Source organism: Aethalodelphis obliquidens, unplaced genomic scaffold (assembly GCF_003676395.1).
Source record: "Aethalodelphis obliquidens isolate GAN/ISIS:26980383/991018 unplaced genomic scaffold, ASM367639v1 scaffold21, whole genome shotgun sequence".
NCBI classification, from domain to species: Eukaryota; Metazoa; Chordata; class Mammalia; order Artiodactyla; family Delphinidae; genus Aethalodelphis; species Aethalodelphis obliquidens.
This window is the reverse complement of record NW_020837965.1, coordinates 15252474-15274799: the sequence shown is the minus strand read 5'-3', so window position 1 is coordinate 15274799 and position 22326 is coordinate 15252474. Positions and strand designations below refer to the sequence as shown.

Sequence of the window (22326 nt, the reverse complement as noted above, 5' to 3'; positions counted from 1 at the left end):
AAGCCATCTCTCCCCAAGGACAATCTTTTGTCCCTTGGTTGTGACTCGGGACACACCCTCAGCCCTTCCTGCTGGTTCCCTCCATAGATTGTGAGCCTGGCATCCCGTTCAGGACGAGACCACCTTCTGCTCTTGGTCCCAGACTGAGGGAGCCTCTTCTTTTGCCCCTGACCCCCACCCCAAACCCAGATGAAAGCAGCTTCCTTATTTCCACAGCACCAAGATATCTTCTCTGCTCTCATATCTTGCTTGGGTTGGGGAGGGGCGTCTTCCAAGGAAGGGAGGGAGAGGCCACATTGCCCTAACTGGCTTTGCAGAGCACCTGCACCCATCTTTGGGAGGGAGGTGACAGCAGAGGCAGAAACAGTCAAAGAGAGAGTCTGCCGAAGCGGATCAGGGGAGCGAACCCAGCAGAGAGGACCTTTGGGTGGGGACGGGGGTGGCGGGTATTGGGAATGACTTGAGGGAAGAAGCAGGTAATTGAAAGGTTTTACGACACAAGCTATGTCTTCACATCATTTTGAAACTGTGTGCTTCTGGCTTGTTGGGAACGTGTGTCCTTGTTGGAGCAAAAGGATTGTCGCCTGGGAATCCGGAACGTGTGCTGTACATCCGCATGACTCCTGTGTGACTTGGGGCCCTTGTTCCCGCCACCCCCCGCCCCCGCCAGAAACCCTCCCACCCCAAACAGCATCAGTCGGTGCAGGGATGTTCTCTGCAGACATTTTCTGCTTGATGATTGGGTCCATCCTCCCACTGCAGCATTTTCTGGGTGCTGGCCAGGGAGCCGTGGCATCGGGCCACCCCTGCGTTCCCTGAGGACTGAAATCACAGACCCAGAAGCAACACAGACCCAGGGCAGGTTCTGAAATGCAAGCCGTGTCACTAGGCTTTCCTTTGCTGCAGCTTAAGGGAAAAAATGAATTCTGTGTTTATTCCTCTTTTGTTTTGGAGTCTTAGATGACTAATTACAGGCAGAGTGGTTCAGTGTCTCATTAGTAATGATGATCTAAAATTATTTAAAATCTGACATACTCTACCCAAACCATTTATTCTTAGAAATTCTGCCCCATTATTCCAGGACGATTTGACGGTTCGCTTCCACTGCTTTCCTGCCTTTCCACAGTTATTGCTCCCTAGCTTGGATCAGGAATTTGATCCAGATTTTTTCACTTACCAGGGTCCTTCTGTGTTCTCAGATCCCGGTCCCTAATCCCCTCTCCTTATTTCAGGCCTCCCAGGATTTTAGCCCTGCTGCTTAACTTGGATTCCTCAGCTCCCTCCGCCCCCGCGCAGCCTGCCTCTGAACGCAGCCAGAGGGCGTAGCTGCCACCATTTTCTCATGGTGGCATTTGGAGCCACCCGGGCTGGCAGCCTCCGACCCGTCTCGTGCCTGAATTGCTTCCCCATCATTTGGGGCTGGTCCCAGAGACGCCCCTGCTGGTGTTTCTGGGCTCTCTCTGGGCCATGTCTCTCTCATGTGTTGTCCGGACCTTCTGACAGTCTGAACTTAAAACTCTTCAGCCCAGAGGTCTAGGGAGGACCTCCTGTGAGAAGTCTCCCCCAGGCACTGCTTCTGGTTTTCCTTCACCGATATCAAGGACCATGGCCTAGGGTGGACAGGTGGCAGATGAAAGCCTTTGGACCTGATGCTCCCCAGGCAGTTGAAAGCAGTCCGGGATTTAGAACGCCAGTGGAATTCCCTAATCTAAGCGTCCCCTTTCACAATTGGGGAAGCTGAGACAGACAGGGGAAGGGACTTGCCAAGGGCACAGCACTGAGTGGCAGACCCACCAGGAATCCTGATTCCATCACTTTCGAAGGTTTCATGCCCACTTTCCTTATCTGTAAAACGGGATAATAGCACTTGCCTTCTTGGGTTGGGGGTGGGGTGAAAGGCATCAGCTCTCTGGACCCCTCCAGGGTGACCCTGGCCCCAGAGAACTCTGCCCCTTGCTCTGGTGGGAGGAGTGGAATTTCTCACCATCTTCTGGGGATTGGAGGGCTTGACTCTGTGACTTGACAGTCAAGCAGCAACTGCTGAGCCTGTCTCCTTTCTCTTTTGCTCTCAACTGCAGTGAAGTCTCTGTCTTTCCTCTTGCCTCTCACCTTGCCCAGAGGGGTCTCTCCCTGCTGTGTAGCATCCCTGCTCACAGCTGCCCGGACCCTGGATATGCCTGAATCGACAGCTTCAGCACTGATTTAGGAGCCCAGGCACATGCAGAAAAGTTTCTGGGTTAGCCTTTGGTGTCCCTCCTGTTACCAAGGGGGTGGGGTGGTGGTGAAGGATTGCTTTAGGAGGAAGGAATGCCAAATGCACCAATGACGAAATACCAAGAATCACCAGGTTTCAGGCTCTGGAAAGGTCATTACTTGGATCCAGATGTGCAGAAGCCTCCTCTGGGGCCTGTCATCGCAGACCCCTTGCTCTTAGAAACCTGCTGACCAAGGAGGGGTACAAGGTGTGCAGGGGCTCCACGCTGGGGTATTTGGTGAGACGGCTGCCCGGGGTCCGGAGCTGGCCTTACCCCAACGTGCCTCCAAGGAAGGCCTCAGCTGCCTCCTGGGGAGAGAAGAGAACTGCGGTCTGAGAGACCCCCCACTAGCTCTCAGATCTGGGCCTCGGTGTCCAGAAAGCCCAAGACTCCAAGAGTTTGGGAACGCCCTTTGCGAGCTCCTCAGCTCGACGGCTCCTCCGCCAAGGTTCCCGGGACTCCAAGCACTTCGCCCCGTGGTTACTTTGCCCCTTCACTTCCCGCCAGGTCCACTGACTGTCCCGCGGTCCCTCTCGTCCCTCCTCCAGGCTGCGTCCTCCCTCCACCTTCCTCATCTGCTTGGTGTTTACATAACACCTGTCGCTTAAAATGCCTTTGCAGGTGTTGTTTCTTTTCAAGCCTCTCAGAACATCAGCTAGTCGCCCAGAAGGCATGTAAAGCCGCAAAGGACTCAGTATTTGAGCCCCTGCTCCGTGTCAGGGGCTGTTCTAGCTTTACCTAGACTCCAATGGTGTCTGACAGTCAATGCGGCCTTGGTTCTCGAGAAAAACGTGAACTGTCCCCTCTTGATGTCTCCTGGAGACCTGATTCTCTGGCCAGCTGGCAGCCTCCTGGGTTGGGGGGGCAGGGTTGGGAGGGGGATAACCCAAGCTGATAACAGCAGTGATTGTTTCTCCAAGGAATCCTGGACACACACACACTAAGCCTGGGATCTGGCCTTGCCGAGAGGTCAGTCTTGATTAGATCCGAAATTGAAATGCTGGCTGATGTCCTTCCAAATGAAGCAGAAACTGCTGGCCCAGCCCCACGGGGGAAGCTGTGGGGTACGATGCTGTGTCTTTCTTCATAAACAAAGGCGTGAAGCAGGCCTGTTGTGGAAAACAGCCCCTCCCCTGTAGGGACCCGGGTCCCCGCAAGTTCTCTCTGATCCTCCACGTCCGGGCAGCGGGCATCCGGGCAGATGCAGGAGGCTAGAATCAAAGTGCCAACAAGCGATCCCCGCGGGGACCTTGCAGAACAAGCGAGAAGCAAAATCTGCTTCTTCCTAAGGACAAACATGCATTTTTCCAGGCCTTTCAAAGCCGGGCAGGTCAACGGAGTTATACCTGGCTCTCTAATTAGGACTCCCACAAGCTGTTAGGTTCTGTACCTGCTGCCTGGTGTCTCACACAAAGGGGACGAATCTGCTCCTGCCTCTGGAATGATTAAAGCTGCAATCCCATCCTCCTTGCTGCCAGCAGCCCCTCCAGTCACCCCCGACCACCGTGCACCCACCCACGAGTATGACAGGACGCAGCCCGGTGTACAAGGAAGTTGGCTTTAGGGAAATCCAGGCTTAGGAGGCCATGTTGCCCAACGATCCTTTGGAGACTGAATGGGAGAAGACAAAGGCCAGATGTCAGAGGCGTTATGAGGGCGTTTCAACGATGCCTTAAGCTTCCCCGAGTCAAGTTGCTTGATGACAGAAGAAAACGGGCCTCTTTTCTCCCCTTCTGTCCTCGATCCTGGAGAAAACAGTATTTTTGTGCTGACCCCGCCCAGCCATCAAGGTAACACGTGCTTTGGCCGACGGGGTGCACGCGTTTCAGGGCACCAGCATCGCCTGCCTTTCTTGCCCCTCTCTGCTCTCGTTGGGGGCGAGGAGCTCAGGGCTCCTGCCAATTAGAGGACGCAGACGGTGCCTGCGGGGCCGGTGGGCCGCTCTGTTCCCGGCTTCCCAGCTCCGCCTACAGTGACGTCCTGTGAACTCAGCCGCGGAGGGAGTATTTATACCACGGAAAGTGGCAAATGCTACGCATCCGGGGTTTTTTCTTTCGGAGAGCAACTTTACCAGCACACGGCTGGACTCCGATCCAGATGGTTTAGTGGTGGGGAGGGAGGCAGAGGAGAAGGGGGAGCAGTGGACATCGACAAAGAAGAGCACAGGTGTCCCTGAGTCAGGACTTGCGGGCGCAGGGTGCTTGGGGCACAGATGCAGTGGAGCTCACCTCACCACTCTCCACAGAGACAACAGCTGAGAGGAGGCAACGGGGAGAAAGACTGAGACTCAGGACTGCCCGGGCAGGTGGCCGGGAGGGAGAGGTCGTTAGACTGAGACTCAGAACTGCCCGGGCAGGTGGCCGGGAGGGAGAGGTCTTTGGGAGATCTCACATCTTGGAGCCAAGAAGACCCACGTTTGATTTCTAGCTCTACCAACCATGGGCGATTCCTACGACCTTGGACAGTTTGGCCTCTGTCATGCAGAAATGAGAATTCCATCCTTTTTTTTTTTTTTTTTAACATCTTTATTGGAGTATAATTGCTTTACAATGGTGCGTTCGTTTCTGCTGTGTAACAAAGTGAATCGGCCATACCTACACATACATCCCCATATCCCCTCCCTCTGGCGTCTCCCTCCCACCCTCCCCATCCCACCCCTCCAGGTGGTCACAAAGCACGGAGCTGATCTCCCTGTGATCTTCCGCTGCTTCCCACTAGCTGTCTATCCTTATAGGTGTTGTGAGGGCACCTGCTCAGCATGTAAGAGCTGCCTAGCAGGTGTTAGGTTTCTGCACCTTCCCTTTTCCCAAGGACGCATGGCTGTGAGAACTGAGGGTGAGGTGAAGAGGTCCCCAGGGCCCATGCAAGGTGGACGTTAGGTCCTTTGGGAGAAGGCCAGGGCTCACTTCTCAGCAAAGTACCCCAGTCGGAGAGCAGGGGGTGCCCGAGAGGGTTACCAGGAAGCTGAGACCAGACCCGCTCAGCTCCTAGGGCAGCGGAGCCCGGGGCAGGTCCCCACTGGCTGCGAGCGGCCACCTCTGTGGACCCAGTGAGTGTTACCTTCCCTAAGTCCACACACGTGAGAGTCGCAGGAGCTTAACCACAGGAGCGATATTTGCAGTGGCTGTAATTTCCTTCTCCTATTGCCTGTCTCCACCCAGGTGATTGGTCAACCCCTCAGGGATCCGCTGGGGAGCTCCCTGCACAGGCACGTGGCCTGGAGAAGCCTTCATGGCCCTGGGCACCGAGGCCCAGCCCTGAGGGCCTCTGTTCAGGGGAGCCACCACGTCACTGCACCCTTCCCATGGGGACTGATGGGGGAGTTTTGAGGAAACGGCCCTAATCTTGATGCTGTTTACTCTGTGTTGAAGTGGTCAGTGGTAAGAGCTCGGCTCTGTGGGAACAGAGAGCGCGGGCCAGGTTGTTCCATTTCCCCGGCAGCCACGTGGTTCCCGGTGGCAGCTGCTCCCCGCATGTCCCAGGACGAGGCCTGAGGACCCTGGGGAGAACGTTTATAACAAAAGCCCAGGCGAGGAAGTCCCCATGTCCGAGCAAACTGCCTGTCTTTCTTTTCCTCACTGCAGCATAGCTTCCCCGGGCTCTGTCCTCCAGGCTGGCCCGGCCTGGCCCAGGGGTCCCGGAGCCCACACGTACCTTCCTGCCCGCACTCCGTGGGGTGAGTCCTCATGTTATTTGTGGAAAACGTTTTTTCCAAGGTTTATCAATTCCTGTCCTCCCGTCATCAGAAACTGTCTTATCATTTCTGTTTGTTCCTGTGTAAAAATGGAAAAATTGTTCATGCCAAACCCTGGCGGGGATGGGGGAGGCGCTCGCCAAAATGACCGCATCCTCCTTGGCGGAGAGTAAATCACCGTGCTCACGTCCCGGCGGGGCAGGTGGGGAGCATTGTCCCGCTCCAGCCGGTGGGCCTCGGGTGGGCAGCCCCCGGCCGGACCTGCTGGAAGCCCGGTCGCGGGAGCACTTGGCCTTGAGGCGTCCTGGTGGCCGTCGTGTAGCTGACGTTCTCCATGATAGCCCCAAGGAGCCTGCAGGGCTGGGGCCTGGAAGCCCTCCCCTCCGCTCCCCTGCTCCGGGTGCCATGGAGGGTGCCAACCCCTCTTAGGGTGGGCACTGCCTAGACTGGAGTGGGTGACTGAGCAGGGAGATGACGCCCACACACAGCCATCTATTGAGTGCCTGTAGTATACTGAGCACGTGCCAGGGACCGGAACTGCCTTTCAGTCAAGCAGCATTTACTGAGTGCCCACGGGGTTCCAGGGCACACAGGTCCCCAGCGTCCCCAGGGTCCCCCACAGAATCAGAGCAGAGCCTGCTCTCCTCTCTTCTGCCTGGGCTACTGCGCCGCGGTAGGGAATGTGCCTCTGGGGCCACTCTCCTGTTTGTGTCCAGTTTTGCTGCTGGAGGGCAGCCCTGCTCTGGGCCTCTCCTCCCCCGGGAAGCCCTCCCAGCCGTGCCGGCCGCTGCCCCTCGCCCCTTCCTTTCACACTGTGGTCGGTTACCCTGCAGACAGCAGGAAAGAGGCTGCCCTGTAGTGTTTTCTGCTTGTTCCTCCAATTAAACTTTAAGCCCTGAAAGAATAGGTAGGCATCAGGTGTGTCGTGGGTGCTCCAAAAATACTTGGTGGGTGGGAAACTCTCCCAAACCCTAGTGTTTTCATCTGGAGATCATCTACTCCACCCCTTCATTTTCTAGGTTGGGAAAGAGGCTAGAGAGAAGGTTTTGCCTAAGTTGGACAGCTGGCAGTGGACCACGGAGCTGGCCTGAGAGGGCCTGCCCTCCACCAGGGTGCCGGCCCAGGGAAGGCCAGGACTTCTTGCTGGAAATAACAGGACCGGCTTTTGCTTTCATTGTTTGGTGGTAAATGTTCAGACTCACGTACAGTGACACGCCAGTCAAAGGTGTGACCTCCCCCACCCCATCCCCCCATCTGAGGACAGGTTGGGACAGAGGCCTGATGAGGGTGTGTCAGGGTCGTTGGGAAGGGATCTCAGCCTGGGACCTCAGGAGTGAGGCTGGAGTTTCTAGGACCCTCCCACCCTCGGCTTCTCCCAGGAAGCTCATCAGCTCAGCGACGAGGTGGTGGCCTGGGAATCGTCTTTCTGACCGTGGAGAACCTCCACTCCCCGCTCCAGGGCTCTGGGGTCATGTCTCCCTCCCCATTCCCACCAGCTTCTGGAAGAGCCAGGTGACTGCCTGGGCTGCTGTTCTCACCTGTGGAAGCCCTGGGACCCCACAGGGAGGCTGGGCCCAAAGCAGGACCCGGTTTACTCTCTGGCCGGGCTGCACAGGCCTCGAGAGGAACACCATCTTCCCAAACACACCCGGAGTAGCAACAGCCTCCCCTGAGGGTGGGAGGCTGGGCCTCGGCCTCTGGGGTGATGAGCACCAAACTTTCCACTGCGTGGGTAACTCAGACCGTGGGGAAATGCTGACTTCCGGGCCACCCCTTGCTCTTGTTCCTGCCTGACTTGCTGTTGGGGAAGGTGGATATCCTCCTTATTTATTCTTTATAAATAAGTCAACCAGGGAGATGTTTAACTAAGTCAGCCAGGAGTCTCTTGCCCATTACCAATGGAAAAGTATGGGCACGGGGAGCCGTGTTAGCACCCACAGAAAACATTGGCTGGGGCGTGGCAGGTCCCACAGCCCTGGGGCCAAGCTGTGGCTTTCTCTCTCCTCAGAGCTGGCAGCTGACGTTCCCGTTCACGCTGAGACTCTGAGCTAATAGTTGCAACAACGAAGCCCGTGATTCAAATGGCAGAGTGAGGGAGGCGGGGCTAGAGATTTACCTGGAACGTTACCAAGAACTGTCCCAGGCTTCAGAGTGAGGACGATGCCCAGGATCTCCACATCTTTTGGGGACACCAAAGCTCCCCCCTTCGCCCCTCGCCAGGGCCCCCGCCCAGCCTCAGGTGCAGAAGTAACCCCGAGACTCCTTCTCACGGGTGTCCCTTGATGCTGCGTGGGGCTGGCTTGAGCTGACATTTCTTCAGTTAGCTCAGTGTGCCACGCAGAGCTCTGGAGATGCTCACGCTGGCGTTTCTGAGCGCGAGCTCGTTGAATTTACGAGTGCCTCGCCTCAGGCTGCGGCCAGTGTGGAGCTCACCTGCCCGGGCACGGGACTCCCTGTCACCCTGCCGGCCTGGTCTCCGAGGGTCCTGCCTGCTGCCGTGTGGGACACCCAGGCCTCGGGACACAGATAAAAGTAATTCCACTCCCAGGGCTAGGGGTCGGGGCAGCACTTGGGGTAAGGAGAGAGAGCAGCTCCCAGCCTGCCTTTGCGCTGGTTTTCAGGGAGGAAGGAAGCCGACGCCTCCTTAGTCCTTCCAGCGCTCGAGTCAGAGAGATGCTCAGACATACTGATGTTGAGGTGATGTCATCCTTCTGTTACTGAGGTCAGCTCTCCCTTTTTTTTTCCTGACTAGCAAAATCACCACACCATGAACTCTGAAGGGCAAGTGAAGGGGCGCTGGGTTCTAGACAGCCGGGTTGCAGTCGGGGCCAGGGGAGACTGCCAAGGGCACAGGACGCCCCATCTGTAATCTGGAGTCTGAGCTCATCTTCCAGCAGAGATTACAGGTGGGGGATGGTTATAAGATAGCACAGCCAGTGGGACAGATGCTGCTGAGGTAACGTCGCAGGGAAGGGAGCCGGGCTGCCCCCGTCCCAGACTGAACGGGCGTGCCGTGTGAGCAGCGTGCCGGGTAGGGTGGGCGCTCTTCACGTCACACAGATGAGGGCAACGCTGTCAGCCCCTCTCAGGCCAGGCGCTCTGGTGGTCCCCTGGGTCTGGAGAGCCCATGGTCTGGAAGCCACAACGTGCAGGAAGGGCCTGCGCTGCCCAGGCAGGCTGACAGAGCTGGACGGGGATGTCATGTCCCCAGAACTTCTCCCCCAAGGAGGATTGCTCCCTGGACAAACCAGCCACGAGCTGTAGGGTCAGAGCCAGTGAACCCAGAGAAGGCTCTAGGCATGCGTCTAAGCTCCCTGTATGCCCGGTGCCCTCGCTCGAGATCCTGGTAACCTGACGTGTGGCAAAGAGCCCTGAGCTGGTCCTTGGGAAACCTGGGTGCTGGGACCCAACTCCCAGGGCCATTTCCTCATTTCTCTGTCACCTCTAAGGCCCCTCCCCGGTGTGGCTCCCCCGGATAGGAGCCTGCCTACCCCAGACCATTCAGGGAGAGCCACTGTCCTCCAGGAAGAACTAGACACGCAGGGCCAGGTACCAGTTTACGGGAAGCTTTTAGAGGTGGAGGCATCGGATCCGATTTGGGGTGACAGTGCTTCACCGCTGTGTGGCCATGAGTGATCACCCCAACTATGAGCTTCTCATTCGTTTTTTATAAAGGGGGGAGCGTCATGTTTTCTCTCCTGGAATGTTCCCCCTTACCCTCCTTCCAGCAGCCTGGCTCTGTTCTCGATGTGTCCGCACGTGAATGACAGTCCTGCCCTGCTCAGGGGGCTCTCAGTCTGGGGCAGGACCCCCGGCAAACCAACCCCTCCAGGCCAGAGAGAGCAGGGAATGTGGCCAGGGTGTCGGCCTGTGCCTCTGAGCGCCCTGCGCGCCACACAGCTCCCGACACCGCGGTGCTGGATCATCGCAGTACTCAAAAGAAGTTTGCGGAAGGGAGAGAAGAGCTAAAAACAGCCTTGGTTGTAGCAAAGTGAGCGAGCCCCGTCCTGGGAACCCGGGAACTGGGATGCTGTTCCTCAGCTCACTCTGTGACCCTGACAGCGTGCGTGCCCACCCATGGCCCCCTTTCCCGCCTTTGGAGGCGCTCACGTGCCCTTCTGCACACGCCTGAGCGCCCTCCCGACGCCCTGCTGCAGATGCGACAGGCTGTGGGCCTTCGGTGCTTGGAAGCTGCTGGCAGGCCAGCTGTGGTTCCTCCCTGAGGGACTGTTCCCTAGAAGCCACCATGATCTGTGGATATTTCAGCACTGACGCCGAGCTACCCAGTTTCAAAGAAATTAGGCCAGAGGAAATTTGGGGCCAAGGGCCCTGAGTCTGTGTGACATCCACTGGGGGCTGGACGGGCCCTCTGGCTCGGGCCAGACTTGCCCCCCCGCTCACCGCTGGTGTTTACTGCCTGACGGCCCACTGCTCTGCTAATCGTAGAATGAGCTCCTTCAGAATATTCCACACCATCCTGGAAGAAAGCAGCTTCGAAAGATTCTGCCAGTCAGACGCTTAAAAATAAAGGAAGAGCCCCACTCGCGGTTTTCTGGGGCTTAACGGCTCCTTCTGAGCCCGCAGTGAGGTCTCCTTTGGGCGCCGCCCTCAGCACTAGAGTCCAGTGAGATGGGGGCAGGAGGGTGGGAGGTCTGAGTTTACCATTCCTCTAAAGCCCTGAAGTGTGTGTGTGTGTGTGTGTGTGTGTGTGTGTGTGTGTGAGAGCGAGAGAGAGAGAGAGAGAGAGAGAGAGAGAGAGAGAGAGAGAATTCTGGAAGCTTTCTTCAGAGCCTGAAAGGCTATAGGGCAGAAAGGGAGGGGAGGGAACTTTTCTGCATGACTCCAGAGGACTCAGCAAACATCAAAGAGTAGGAATTAGATATAAAGCCTAATTAGGGCTACACGTTTTTAACCGACAGTTCAGACTGCCCACCAACGGTGTGGGCGGCCTGGAGAAGTAGTGAGCTCCCCGTCACTGGAGGGTGCAAGCCAGAGTGGGAGGCTGCCTGTCGGGGACTGCAGCAGGGATTTCTGTCATAGAGCAGAGGCCCAACCCCCACCCCGCACCAACCCCGAGGATTTCTGCTTCCATAGCTGGTTGGCTGCTGGCTTCGAAAAACAAGAGGTTTTTGAAAAATTGAGCTTTGTTTCCTTCTGAGTTGAGTTCAATGCTAGAAAGGCCTGGTCCCCAGAAGGTACATTTCTTCAAATAAAACATTTGACCTGGAAAGGGGCCCCCACGAGAGCACAGGCGTCCTGGTGAGCAAAGGTGTGGGCAGCCTCTCAGCCACGTCTGCTCATCCTCTGGGGGAGGGAAGGAAGGGCTGGGGGTCTTTCCCTCCTCCCTCTGGAATACTCAGCACCATTTCACAGCACACACTGCTGAGGGAATGGCTCCCAGGGTGTCTGCTTAGTGCCCAGACCGCTGGTTCCTCGGGCCGAGGCTCCTCTCTGGGTGCTGCACCCCCATGCCTGTCTGAGGACATGGGGGCATTTGGCCTAGTTGACTTGAAGTGGGGTGGGGGACGGAGCCACCTCGTGATTTGGTTCTGACACCGGAGCAGGGAGGCTGGGGGGATGTGGAGGACGGAGGCCACAGGGGTGCCAGGAGGTTTTCTCGTAACGCTCGTCTCCAGCCCCAGAATACGTGGAAAAAGTCTGGCTACCGTGGAGGCCTGGTCCCCACTCTCCTCCCCCCGCCCCCAGCTTCTCAATCCCACCAACCCCGGTCAGGAACCATCCTCAAGGTCACTGTCCAGAACTGGCCCTTCCCCGGGAGCCGCTCAGCCAGCACTGCCCCTCCTCTTCATGAGGACGTCAGCGGCCCTTTGTTGCTCTGAAGGTCAGATGGCCTCATGAACGCTCTGTCCCCACCTGAGGACCGGGGCAGCTAGGTGGGACTCTGAGACCCCCAGGTGATGGTTGCAGCAGCCGTGCACATGCCCTGCTGTGTCCTGGCTCAGATGAGTACGTGCTTCTCAAGAATGGCTAGCTTTGGCCTTTGGGGAAACTGGATCAAATTGAGTAAAGTGGCAAAGAACCAGCCCCTCCCCAAAACTTGAGATCTGCTGATAGGAAAACTGAGTCCCACCAACTCCCAGGGGTCCTTCTCCAGGGCATCCTCGACTCCCTCTTGACGGCCTATGGAAGGCTCTGGAGCTCCAGCGGGCAAGGGGCTGTAGGAGGTAGGATTGCAGACGCCCTCGGCATCAGCCAGGATCCCTAGGATGAGGCTCCCTGGGGACTCCTGGCCGGGTTAGGCGGGGCTTCCGTGGCTGCCATAGTTGCCAAGATACACACACTCGGGCCCCTGGCAAGCCAGTGCGATTTCTAAGCACTCAAAGCAAACAGAAATGAAACACAAAACAGAGCCCAGCGTAAACCAGGCCTCACCCAGAGCTGCTGGAATCCAGGTGAAGAAGCTGCAACCCCGCCCCATCCGAGTATGAGTTCAGTTCCTCTTCAAGGCGTTGTTGGAAAGCAGGGCGGGGCTCAGGGCTGCCCCCTCGCTGCACCCACAAAATGCTCGTGCTCAGAACCAACAGTGCCTTTGATGCTTGCAGAGAAGAGCGGGCCTCCCTGGGCTTGGCATTCAGAGCTGCTCCGAGGAAAGCCTTTCTAAGTCGGTTGTCTCCTTGTGGTCTTCTGATTGGAAAGAAAAATAGTTTTGAGAACACCACCGCTACCACCCTGCTTCTCTCTGATGGATTGCCTCTTCAGGAAGAAAATGCAAACACCTGAAGAGAAGGGACGGCAGCGCGCTGGGTTTTCTCACCCAATGTGATGTTTCAGCTGGTGCTGACTCCCAGACCAGCCAACCTATGGCCTCTGGGAAAGGGTGGGAGCTCGTGTGGGGTCGCTGTTCCCTCTTGGGGGCCTGATAGGCTTCCAGAAAGCCCTGACTCTGCCGTGCACATACAGCTGTGTTGAGGGTGGTGTTAAAGCACTGGGCTCCGAAACTAAAACTCTGGGTGCTGGCCACCAGGCCTCTCCTGGCACCTTCAGGGGTCGAGCCCACTCTGCATCCAGGGGCCGTGGCCTTGAGCAAGCCTCTTTTCCTCTCTCGCCCTCTGTTCCCTCATCTGTAAGAGTGTAGGACCAGAAAGTCTGTAGGTGGGTTCTGGGGTTTTCTTGGGGAGCGGTGTCAGATCTGTGGTGAGTGAGCAAACAGCCTGAGGGCAGACCATGGCAGCCCCTGGGCTCCAGCGGGAGCCGGGCACCTTCTCCCACGGAGCTGCTCCCCTCCCTCACTCAGCCACCATGCTGATGTACCCGGAAGGCGGAGAAGGCTCTGAGTGAGCGGGGTCTGACTTGGGAGTGTGGACAAGGGTGACCTGAGGCCAGAACTTTGAGGGGCTCATTAGTCAGAAGCACTAGAAGAGGCCATGCCCACTTCTCCCCTCCCCACCATCACACAGCATCCACACCGTCCCCTTTTCCATCCTTCCATCCATTCAACAGACATTCACCTAGAACCTCAGCTGTGCCAGGCCCGCTCTAGGTGCTACAAAAGCAAAGGCAAATCAGATGGTCCCTGCTCTGTGAGCACCAGCCCAGAGGGCATCAGGGCTGGCAGTGACGAAGCATCTAACCGTGGGCGTCCTGGAAGCCCTCCCTGCCCCGCGATCATTAGGAGGAATGATAGCGCTCATAATCGTAATGTTGATGATGGGGACCATTCACCGAAGATTTATCGTACTGAGTACTTTACAAACTCTGTCTCATTTAGGCCTTGCTGCTCGCCTGTATTTTAGTATTTGTCCCCATTATACAGACAGAAGACCTGAGACCCAGAAGAAGTTGTTCAAGTCAGTGGTGGAGCTAGGATTCAAACCAGTTCGGGGGAGCCTAGAGCCCGTGCTCCGGACCTACCCTCTGCCGTCTCTGAGCGATCCACACCTTTCCCCGGCTGCTGGTGGGCCCCTCTAACTCCAGAGCCACCAGCGGTGACGAGGGCCTGCACAGCCTGTGTCTTGACCCCCTGACACACCTCCCCCAGCCAGCACAGCCGCAGCTCAGACTGCAGCCAGCTCAGCAGCTCTGTCATTGTCCCCGAGAGTAACAAGCTGGGGAGACAGGCTTTCCTTTAGCTGCCATCACAATCCCAGGGTCCTGACAACGGGAATTCCACCAGGAGGAGGCTTAACTATCCTTGTCCAAAGCTCGGAGGTGCTGGCTTGCCTTGAACGGTCCCAGCAGCTCAGGTGCAGGCCAGGCCCTGGGAAAGGCTGCAGATCTGGTCATTAGCCCCCATCCAGGATGGGGCCCCTGGCTCACGGGTGCCAGGGAAATCCTTCCCCCTCTGCAAGGCATGCTGTGGTGGGGATCTTGCGGCGATGTTATCTCCCTGTACCTGTGCGCCTAGGGGGACAAGCAGGGGTCTGAGACACCCTTGAACCCAGCGAAGGGCTGACTTGGCACTTGGGCAGAGCACCACAGGGATGTCTAAAATCTCCAAGGAGCTTTTTGTCCTGCAGCCCGGCTGTTGGTCTCCCGGGACCGTAGACAGAGTCTCCGCAGAGCCAGGGCTGCAGCAGTGGAGCCTGCACAGGGCTTCTGCACGGCGCCCTCAGCGTGGGGCAAGGTGTTTAGTCCTTGAGCAGCTATTTTCACACACGCATGAAAGACATGAATGAGGAAGATGCTAATTGGCTTCAAACTAGCCAAGTCCGTTTTGTCTCATTTGAAATAACAAGTTTAATTTAATCCCTTATTTGCAACTTGGTGCATCGCCAAGATCTTATTTGTACAAAACACCTGATTATAATAATTACAAGCTTGGGGAGCTGCCTCCATTTGTGTCTGGAGAAAGGGACTAATGAGCTACCTCCTCAGTGCTTCCCGTCCTCTCAGAAGGCCAGCCCCAGACAGCTCCCCACCTCCAGAGTCTCCAGAAACAGCAGGGCTGGCAAAGGTGGAGGCCTGTTTGCACATCCTCTCCAAGAGAAAGGGAGAGGGCCCAGTGTCAGGAGCACGGGCGGCAGCGTTCACGTCTCAGCTCTGCCACTTACGCCCTGCCTTAGGCAGGAGCCAACATTACCTGCTGAGGCCCCGAGGCGTAGACGTGAGTGAGGGCCTGGGCGCGCCGGCCGAGGCGTAGCCCAGCGCCTGGCACATAGCTCGGTCGTGTTAGGATGGTCACCAGGCCCCAGCTTTGAAAGCAGGCCTGCTTCTTGCCCACATCGGTGTCCCCAGCATGTGGCTGGGGGCTGGGCAATCGCTCAGTGAGTTTTTGTGATTTTGATGGGGGGTACTTACTAAGGTAATGAAATATGTCAGTCGTCGAAATCTCTGTCTCCTGCCAGCCTGAGGGCTGGAGCTGGGAGCCGTGTGCCTCTGGGTAGCCCTGCCTAAGGTAGGCAGTGTAGCCTGGGCTTTGGGGGGAATGGGGATCTTCAGCACTTCAAGCAGATGGACTAGAGCCCCAGCAGCAGGGGGCCAGGCCGGGACCGACTAAGGTTGGACAGGTGGACGGGGGCTGGGGGCTATGTCCTGCAGAAATACCTGGGCTGACAAATCAGCCTGGATGAACCCAGAGGTCTGTACCAGGAGAAAGTTGGACCCAGCTGGTGGTGAGACCCAGCTGGTGGTGAGATCAGTGGCCTCTGATCTTTGCAGAAGAGAGGAAGCAGGGGGCCTGAAGGATGAAAAAGACAGCAGGGTCCTAATGCATAAGCGCACATCAAAGCCAGGGGAGGCCTCTCACAACGTAGAGGGGTTCGGGAGGTGTGTCAGTCCTGACAGCCAGGCCCGTCCAGGTCCCATCCCACCTCTGGCCAACCTGCCGGCAACGCTGGCCCAGTACAGTGACTCAGACCCCAGCTGGAGCTTGTTCTGGTTGGACTCCTCGTGTGACTGATTTCTGAGCTGCTCTTGCCTCACTGGGGCACTGGGGAGAGGCCGATTTTTCATTCCCTGGCCAAGCCTGAGCTGGCAGCCCCTAGCAAGTCTGATGTCTCCCCGAGCTGCTCCAGCTTTAGGAATTAGTTCCACTAGACAGATTGCTCAGGAAGCTTCAAGGTCATCTGGAAATGGTAGCCTGTTCGTACATTCGGAATATAAGTCCAGGAATGGGCTGGAAATTTCCAAGCCCACGAGAACACTAGAGACTCACAACGGCCCTTAGCTGCCCAGCACTGAGGGCGATGGGTCAGATTAGCCCAGGGGCTGGTTCCTGCAGGCATTTTGGGGGGTACACTTGCCGCTGCCGTGTACCCTAGAGCCCCCAAGATAGGGTAGATTCAGCAGCCTGCCACTTTCTAAACAAAATTCCCAGCAAAAGGACTGGGGTTCTCGTCCCCACTCCAGCAGAGTAGGGGCAGGTCATTGCTGCTGAGAGCAGTGACCTCCGGGCCTTGCTGGACCAAGGCCCTGGTCCTCCTGGGTCTCCACATCTCATTGGTCTGCCTTCCGGCTAACAGCAGCCCCAGTCCTTTGGCGGCTGCAGCCACCCCAAGCCTCAAGGTCACAGCCGGCCTGTGGGCCACCAAAGGGAGGCAAGGAGCCTTCCGGTCCTTGAGTGAATATACAGGATGCTCCCAAACAGCAGAAAAATAGGAGAAAAGCTGTGCCCTGGAGAGGAGCCACCTCCCCATTGTAACCGCGGGAAGGAGCGACAGAGCCGGCCGTCAGTGGTCAGAGAAAGTGGAAGGGAGAGACAGCATGGCAGGTGCCCGTTTACTGTTGCTCAGATGTAACTGGGTTAGTGCCTGAGGGGCACCGGCCTTGTCTCTTAAAGTGACAGAGGCAGCAGCGAGCGGATGAGAAGCCAAGGTGGGGAGAACGGGGCTTTGGCCTCAGGAAGACCTGGGCTGGCCTGCAAGCTCCATACTCGTGTGCCCTGTGACCTTGGGCAAGACACTTGGCCTTTCCGAGCCTGTCTCCTTATATCTAAAGTGGAGGAAATAGGAGACGAGCCAAAGCCAAGTTCAAGCGTCCGGCATAGTGCCCGACGGGGAGACAGAACTCCGGGTACAGAAAGGAAACAGCATGAGGCTGCTTCTACCGCAGCAGAGCCAGTGGGACCTAAGTTATATTCTCCACCTGCACCAATTAACCAAGCATGCCTCTTTGTGGCTTACCAGGTGCCTTGTCCCCATCACCATTTGCCAAACACTCAATCTGTGCCTCCCTGCCTGGTAGAGCCGCTCAGAAAACGTGTGTGTTCAATAATTTGATGCATTGAGAAAGTCTTGCCTTGAAGGAACGCGACGGGACTCCTTCTGTAACCTTTAAATGCCTGTGTTTGCTGCCATTACCCAGACCCTCCTCCCTCCTCTCATTTCTCTGTTGGCTAAATCAGAATGTTCTAGCAGGAGTTGGGGCTGATAACCTCCCCTGGAAGAAAGGAGGCATAGCCCTCACATCCTGGGCAAGTGGCCTCCCGTTCTTTCCACCTGACCTTCGAGGTTGGGAAGTGCAGGTGTCAGCTGTCAGGTTTTCTCTAACGGAGGGCCGGAGTAGTGGGGGCGCCACCTGGGAGAGGGATGCGGTTACTCCCCACCCCACCGTGCACTCCACAGCCGAATGGCCTTCAGGGAGGCCTGAAGAGTTGGGAGATGCAGGTTCTGGCCCGGCTCTGCAGTAAGCAGCTTGTCCCAGGGCAAGAGACCCGGAGCCTCTAGGCACCCTGGCATACTCACCTGCAAAATGGGGGTAGGAGGACCCAGTGCGTGAGCATGTTTTCCGCCTCAACTGTGGGCTCTTTCTCCGCAGCAATAAAAGCAGGCCTTGCACGCAGGTGCTTCTGTGTCCTGGCCACGCCTGTGTGAAATTGCTCTGGAGTCCCCAGGTGAACTAAGCACTTGGAGCAGGGCCTGGTGTGCTATAAACACTGTTAGCACTCGCTGCCGCTCTTATTATTACTATTCATCCTGCCAGGAAGCCCGGGTCCACACTGAATGTCCGCCCTTGTTCCCTTGTCCCCTCCTGGGTGGGTAGGGAGTCGGTGCTCTGGGGAGGGAGCCATGAGGAGAAAACCCTGTGGACGCGGGAAGTGCTTCCATGCGGTGGCCTCATGTGCAAACAGGGGGCTTTCACGGTAGTCCCAGCAAACCTGACCCTGACCAGCCTAGGAAGGCAGCCGAAACCCAGCAGTGCTCACTGCAGAACGGGAAGGCCTTGCAGTCTGAGGAGAGCAAATTCCAGAAACCCAGTAAAATCCTAATTGCGAGCACTGGCTTCCGCCACCTCTTTTCTTCCGAAGCTTGGAACACCCTCCTGCCTGGCCCTGGCCACCCCCCCGGAGCCCCCAGCTCTGGCAGATCCAGTCCAGGACCTACTCGTACCCAGGGACTCCAGGGTGGACATTGTTACAGCGTATCTAGATGTTAATAAGAAAGGACACGTATGCAGTTTGCCTCTTAGAGAGGCTGGACCTGACCTTAAAGTCTGCAGCCTCTTGGCCTGAGGCCTCCTCTACCTCCTCACTCAGGGAGCCTCCCCGGGCTGGCTCCCCTCCCAGAGACGAGGCGTCACACCCTGTGCTGGGGCCGTGGGTCTCCCAGGCCCCGCTGACCGCAAGCTCCTCCGGGGTTGGCCTCACGGCTCCCGTGCCAGCGGCTCATAGGTGCAGGCGACTCTGGGAAGTCAGGCTGCTTTTCTGGCTCTCAGACACCACCCCCAGGGCCACAAGCCCGGGGCAAGGTCAGCCAGACAGCCCTCAGGTGCTGGACACCGCCTGCTGAGGGCTCCTCCTACCCCGTCTGAGAGCGCATCTTGGAGGCCAGAGCCCTTTGGAGTGGGCCCACCTGGCCCAGGCTGCACGTCATGCCCCTGCACTGCCTGGGTCTGCCCCTTGCCCGCCGGTGAAGTACAGCTTTGAGGAAACCAGGGAGGACTCACCCCTGCCACACGTGAGGCACAGAAAGAAAGTACAGGGCCGAGATTTGAAGGACCGGTGAGTCAGGCCACATTCTTGGGCAGGAAGACAAAACACTGTAAGGATGTTAGGCTTCTCCACACTCTTAGAGCTTTCATGCAAGTACAATTCAACTCCCAAAGGGAAGCCACAAAGTGATTTTTAAAATTCATCTGGACTAGTACAGGGCAAGATTGTCAATAAATACACTGAAAGCGAAGAGCAATGAGGAAAGGCTCTAATCCCACCTGTTCAATCCTAATGTGGAATAAGGAAATCCAAACAGCACGGTGCTTATGTGAAAGGTAGGTGGTGTAGCTCATCGGAAAATTTAAGAAGCTCCCCCCCCCCCCCCCCGCATCTCTTGCAGTAATTCACTGTGTGACAAAGGCAGTGCCTCACAGGAATGAGGGGAAGCGGGGAGTAGCTAGTTTATGTCCAGCTAGTTTGTGTCCAGCTAGTTTGTGTCCAGCTATGGAGACCCACTGAGGTTTCCTATCTGCCGGGGAAGGTGGACAACTATGGGGGCGGGGGAGTCAGATCACAACAAATGGAATCCAAGGCATGTCAGTTCTTTGAAAGGATAACTGCCTAAGCTTTGAAGTGACAATCAATCAGTAAATAACCAAAGATCAACAAATTCAACTTAAAAAACTAAAAACTTCTGTTCACAGAAGAAAAAAAACCCTCAAAAGTCAAAAACAGACTTTAGACCATTACGGTAACAGATGCATGTCTTCTAATGGGCATGGGAAATATTGAATATTTAACCTCAATTGTTATGAAAGAAATGCAGGTTTTGACAAGGAGGGGACAATCTGCACTTACAAAATTAGTAAAAATAAAGAGTAATGGTAGCGGGGGTGGGGCGGAGGACGGACCACTGCAACTCTGTAGATGGCTAAAAACATGACGCCACCCTTTGGGGATATCATTTGCAAAATATTTGGAGAACCCTAAAGAGTCTTATCCTCTGACCCAGTAATGCCACTTTGGGGAAATTTGTCCTAAAGGAAGACTCTCCAAATGGTTGTCCAGCTGGTTCCACTGAGCCTGTACAGGGCCTCTGGGGATCCCACTGGGGACTCTGGGCCCCCCCCCCCTTGTCCTACCCTCAGCAGTTCCTTTTTGTCTGTTTATACCCATAATGTGTGAGCGTGAGCAGTAAGATTCCATTTAGCCAAAGATTTACGGGGCTATAAAAAACGCTTTGAGGGCTTCCCTGGTGGCGCAGTGGTTGAGAGTCCGCCTGCCGATGCAGGGGACGCGGGTTCGTGCCCCGGTCCGGGAAGATCCCACATGCCGCAGAGCGGCTGGGCCTGTGAGCTATGGCCGCTGAGCCTGCGCGTCTGGAGCCTGTGCTCCGCAACGGGAGTGGCCACAACAGTGAGAGGCCCGCGTACCGTTAAAAAAAAAAGGCTGAACATCAGTAACTTCATACAGTTCATGGTTCGAGCGATTCTTTTGACTCTTAGCCCCAAGTGCAGGAAGAACTTGAACTTACGTTGTGCCCAGCCCAATGGAGATGCATGCCTCCCTCCAAGGAACGTGCCGAAACTCAAGGACAGATAGGAGTGCAGAGTGGTAGTCTCTCTGACTGTCTGTCTGTCTCTGCAGGCCCTGATCCTCCATCAGCTGGGCCGCTACAGTCTGGCCGAGAAGATCCTCCGGGACGCAGTGCAGGTGAACTCCACGGCCCACGAGGTCTGGAACGGACTGGGTGAGGTCCTGCAAGCTCAGGGCAACGACGCGGCGGCCACTGAGTGCTTCCTGACGGCCTTGGAGCTGGAGGCCAGCAGCCCCGCGGTGCCCTTCACCATCATCCCCCGCGTGCTCTGAGCAGCACCCCAGCCTCACTGCTGCCCAGGCCAAGGGGGCCCCTCCTGGGCGCGCTGAGGGTCGAGTGTGCGCACGAAGGCCCTGGATGAATGTGCGATTGACCACAGTGGACTAAACAAACCAACCCCTGATCGTCGCTCTCTACGTGCATTTCTGTTGTCGTTTTCGCCAGCCCAATGATAGTTTCTGAACCTACTGACGTTGTTCAAAATGGATCATGTGCCATATTTTGTTAGCTGACATCTAAGTTTTAAGTAAAATGATCATGGAATTAATCTGCAAATGTAGAAGAATATATTCAAAGTTAAAATTCAGTGGCAGAACAGATTATTTTTATCAGAGCTCTAAAGAAAACTGTTCTCTCCCCACCATCACCACTCCTGCCCTACCCTTGGCCCAGAAACCAAATGTGAATTTTCTGTTTTCCGCCTCAGTACTCGTCCAAGCCAGGACACCAGCCGACAATTTCTTAGTTTTGTTGTCAGTAATTGTACCATGTGATAAATTACTGCCCTCACTTAGAACAAAGCCTGAGTCCAAGAATATTTATATTTTACCAATATAGGCCTGTTACAAGAGAAGGAAATATGAGTTATTTAAGTTTAACTTTTTTATGTGAATTCAGAGTTTATTTATCGATGGAAATATGTACAAAGAAGCTTCAAATGGAATATTTACCGACATTCCTTATACATGACAGACACTTGGCTAAATGGAAAGATGAAGTTAATAATAAAATGATTTTTAAATGGACCCATGGCTTGTGTTGTTCGTGAAAGCCCACAGACCCGAGAGAGGTTAAGGCTCAGTTCCTGGGGTGGGGAGCTTTCGGCGCCTGGGGGCCGCCCTGGACAGGTCCGCCCTTGGAACTAGGAGGTCCAGCCCTGATTTTAGTGTGGGAATTCACCTTTCCCAGCTCTCCCCATGTTGCCTGGGATTGGAGCATGTGACTGAGGCCTGGCCAGTTAACATCTAGCATTCACTTCTACGGAGGATGGGGAATGAGCATGTGACCTGAAATGGTCCAGTGAGAGTGGGAGCTGCAAGGAAAGAGTCTCACTCTCCTGAGGGACCTAAACCTGAGAGGTGAGGCTGGAACTGCAGTAGCCGTCCTGCCACCGTGAGGAGAGGGCATGTAGAGGTTTGGGGACCAGATGTGAAGTCAGAGACTCAGCCCAACAGAGTGAAGAGTAAAGATGAAGAACCAGAGAGGACTTGAGCAGGCCTCTCTAATCCCCCAGAGCTGCGTGGCTGAGCAGCTGTGGGGTGACCCCACCCTGCCAGGACCCAGGGAAGTGTGCAGAGCCTGAGCTCTGATCGTAGGCACGCTAAGTCTCAATCCCCCTCCCCCTGAGCTAGACACAACCTCCATGACTCACTAGGCAGGCAGGTGAGGGGTCAGCTGATGTCTGGAGAGAGACTGAAGGCAGGAGCTCACTGTAGGCAAAGCAGGTAGGCATCCCAACTTTAGCACTGGCCCTGCCAGGCAGCACCTGGAGCTGCGGGTGGTCATAAGTCATGGAATTTGCAACGTGAGACACTGGCAGGAAAGGACAGGTGCTCAGAGGGGCAGCAGCTAGCCCTGGCTGGAGGGTCAGGGCCAGCCTGCCATCCTGTGCAGCACTGCGGGAAGAGACCCTTTCAGGTCAGGACCGGGAAGGCAGGAGGCCAGGGCCACC

At 56.2% G+C, this 22326-nt stretch overlaps 1 protein-coding gene across 7 annotated transcripts in view; it reads left to right on the top strand.

Moving 5' to 3' along the window:
- Window positions 1-21400, top strand: part of TTC7B (tetratricopeptide repeat domain 7B) — a 237889-nt gene extending 216489 nt beyond the window's left edge. For all 7 annotated transcript variants that reach the window (XM_027120327.1, XM_027120321.1, XM_027120324.1 and 4 more), the window contains one exon: window positions 20426-21400. In XM_027120327.1, the coding sequence (XP_026976128.1) occupies window positions 20426-20647 (222 nt within the window). In that variant the 3' untranslated portion in view covers window positions 20648-21400. The remainder of the gene's footprint in view (window positions 1-20425) is intronic.
- The last annotated feature ends 926 nt before the right edge of the window (window positions 21401-22326 follow it).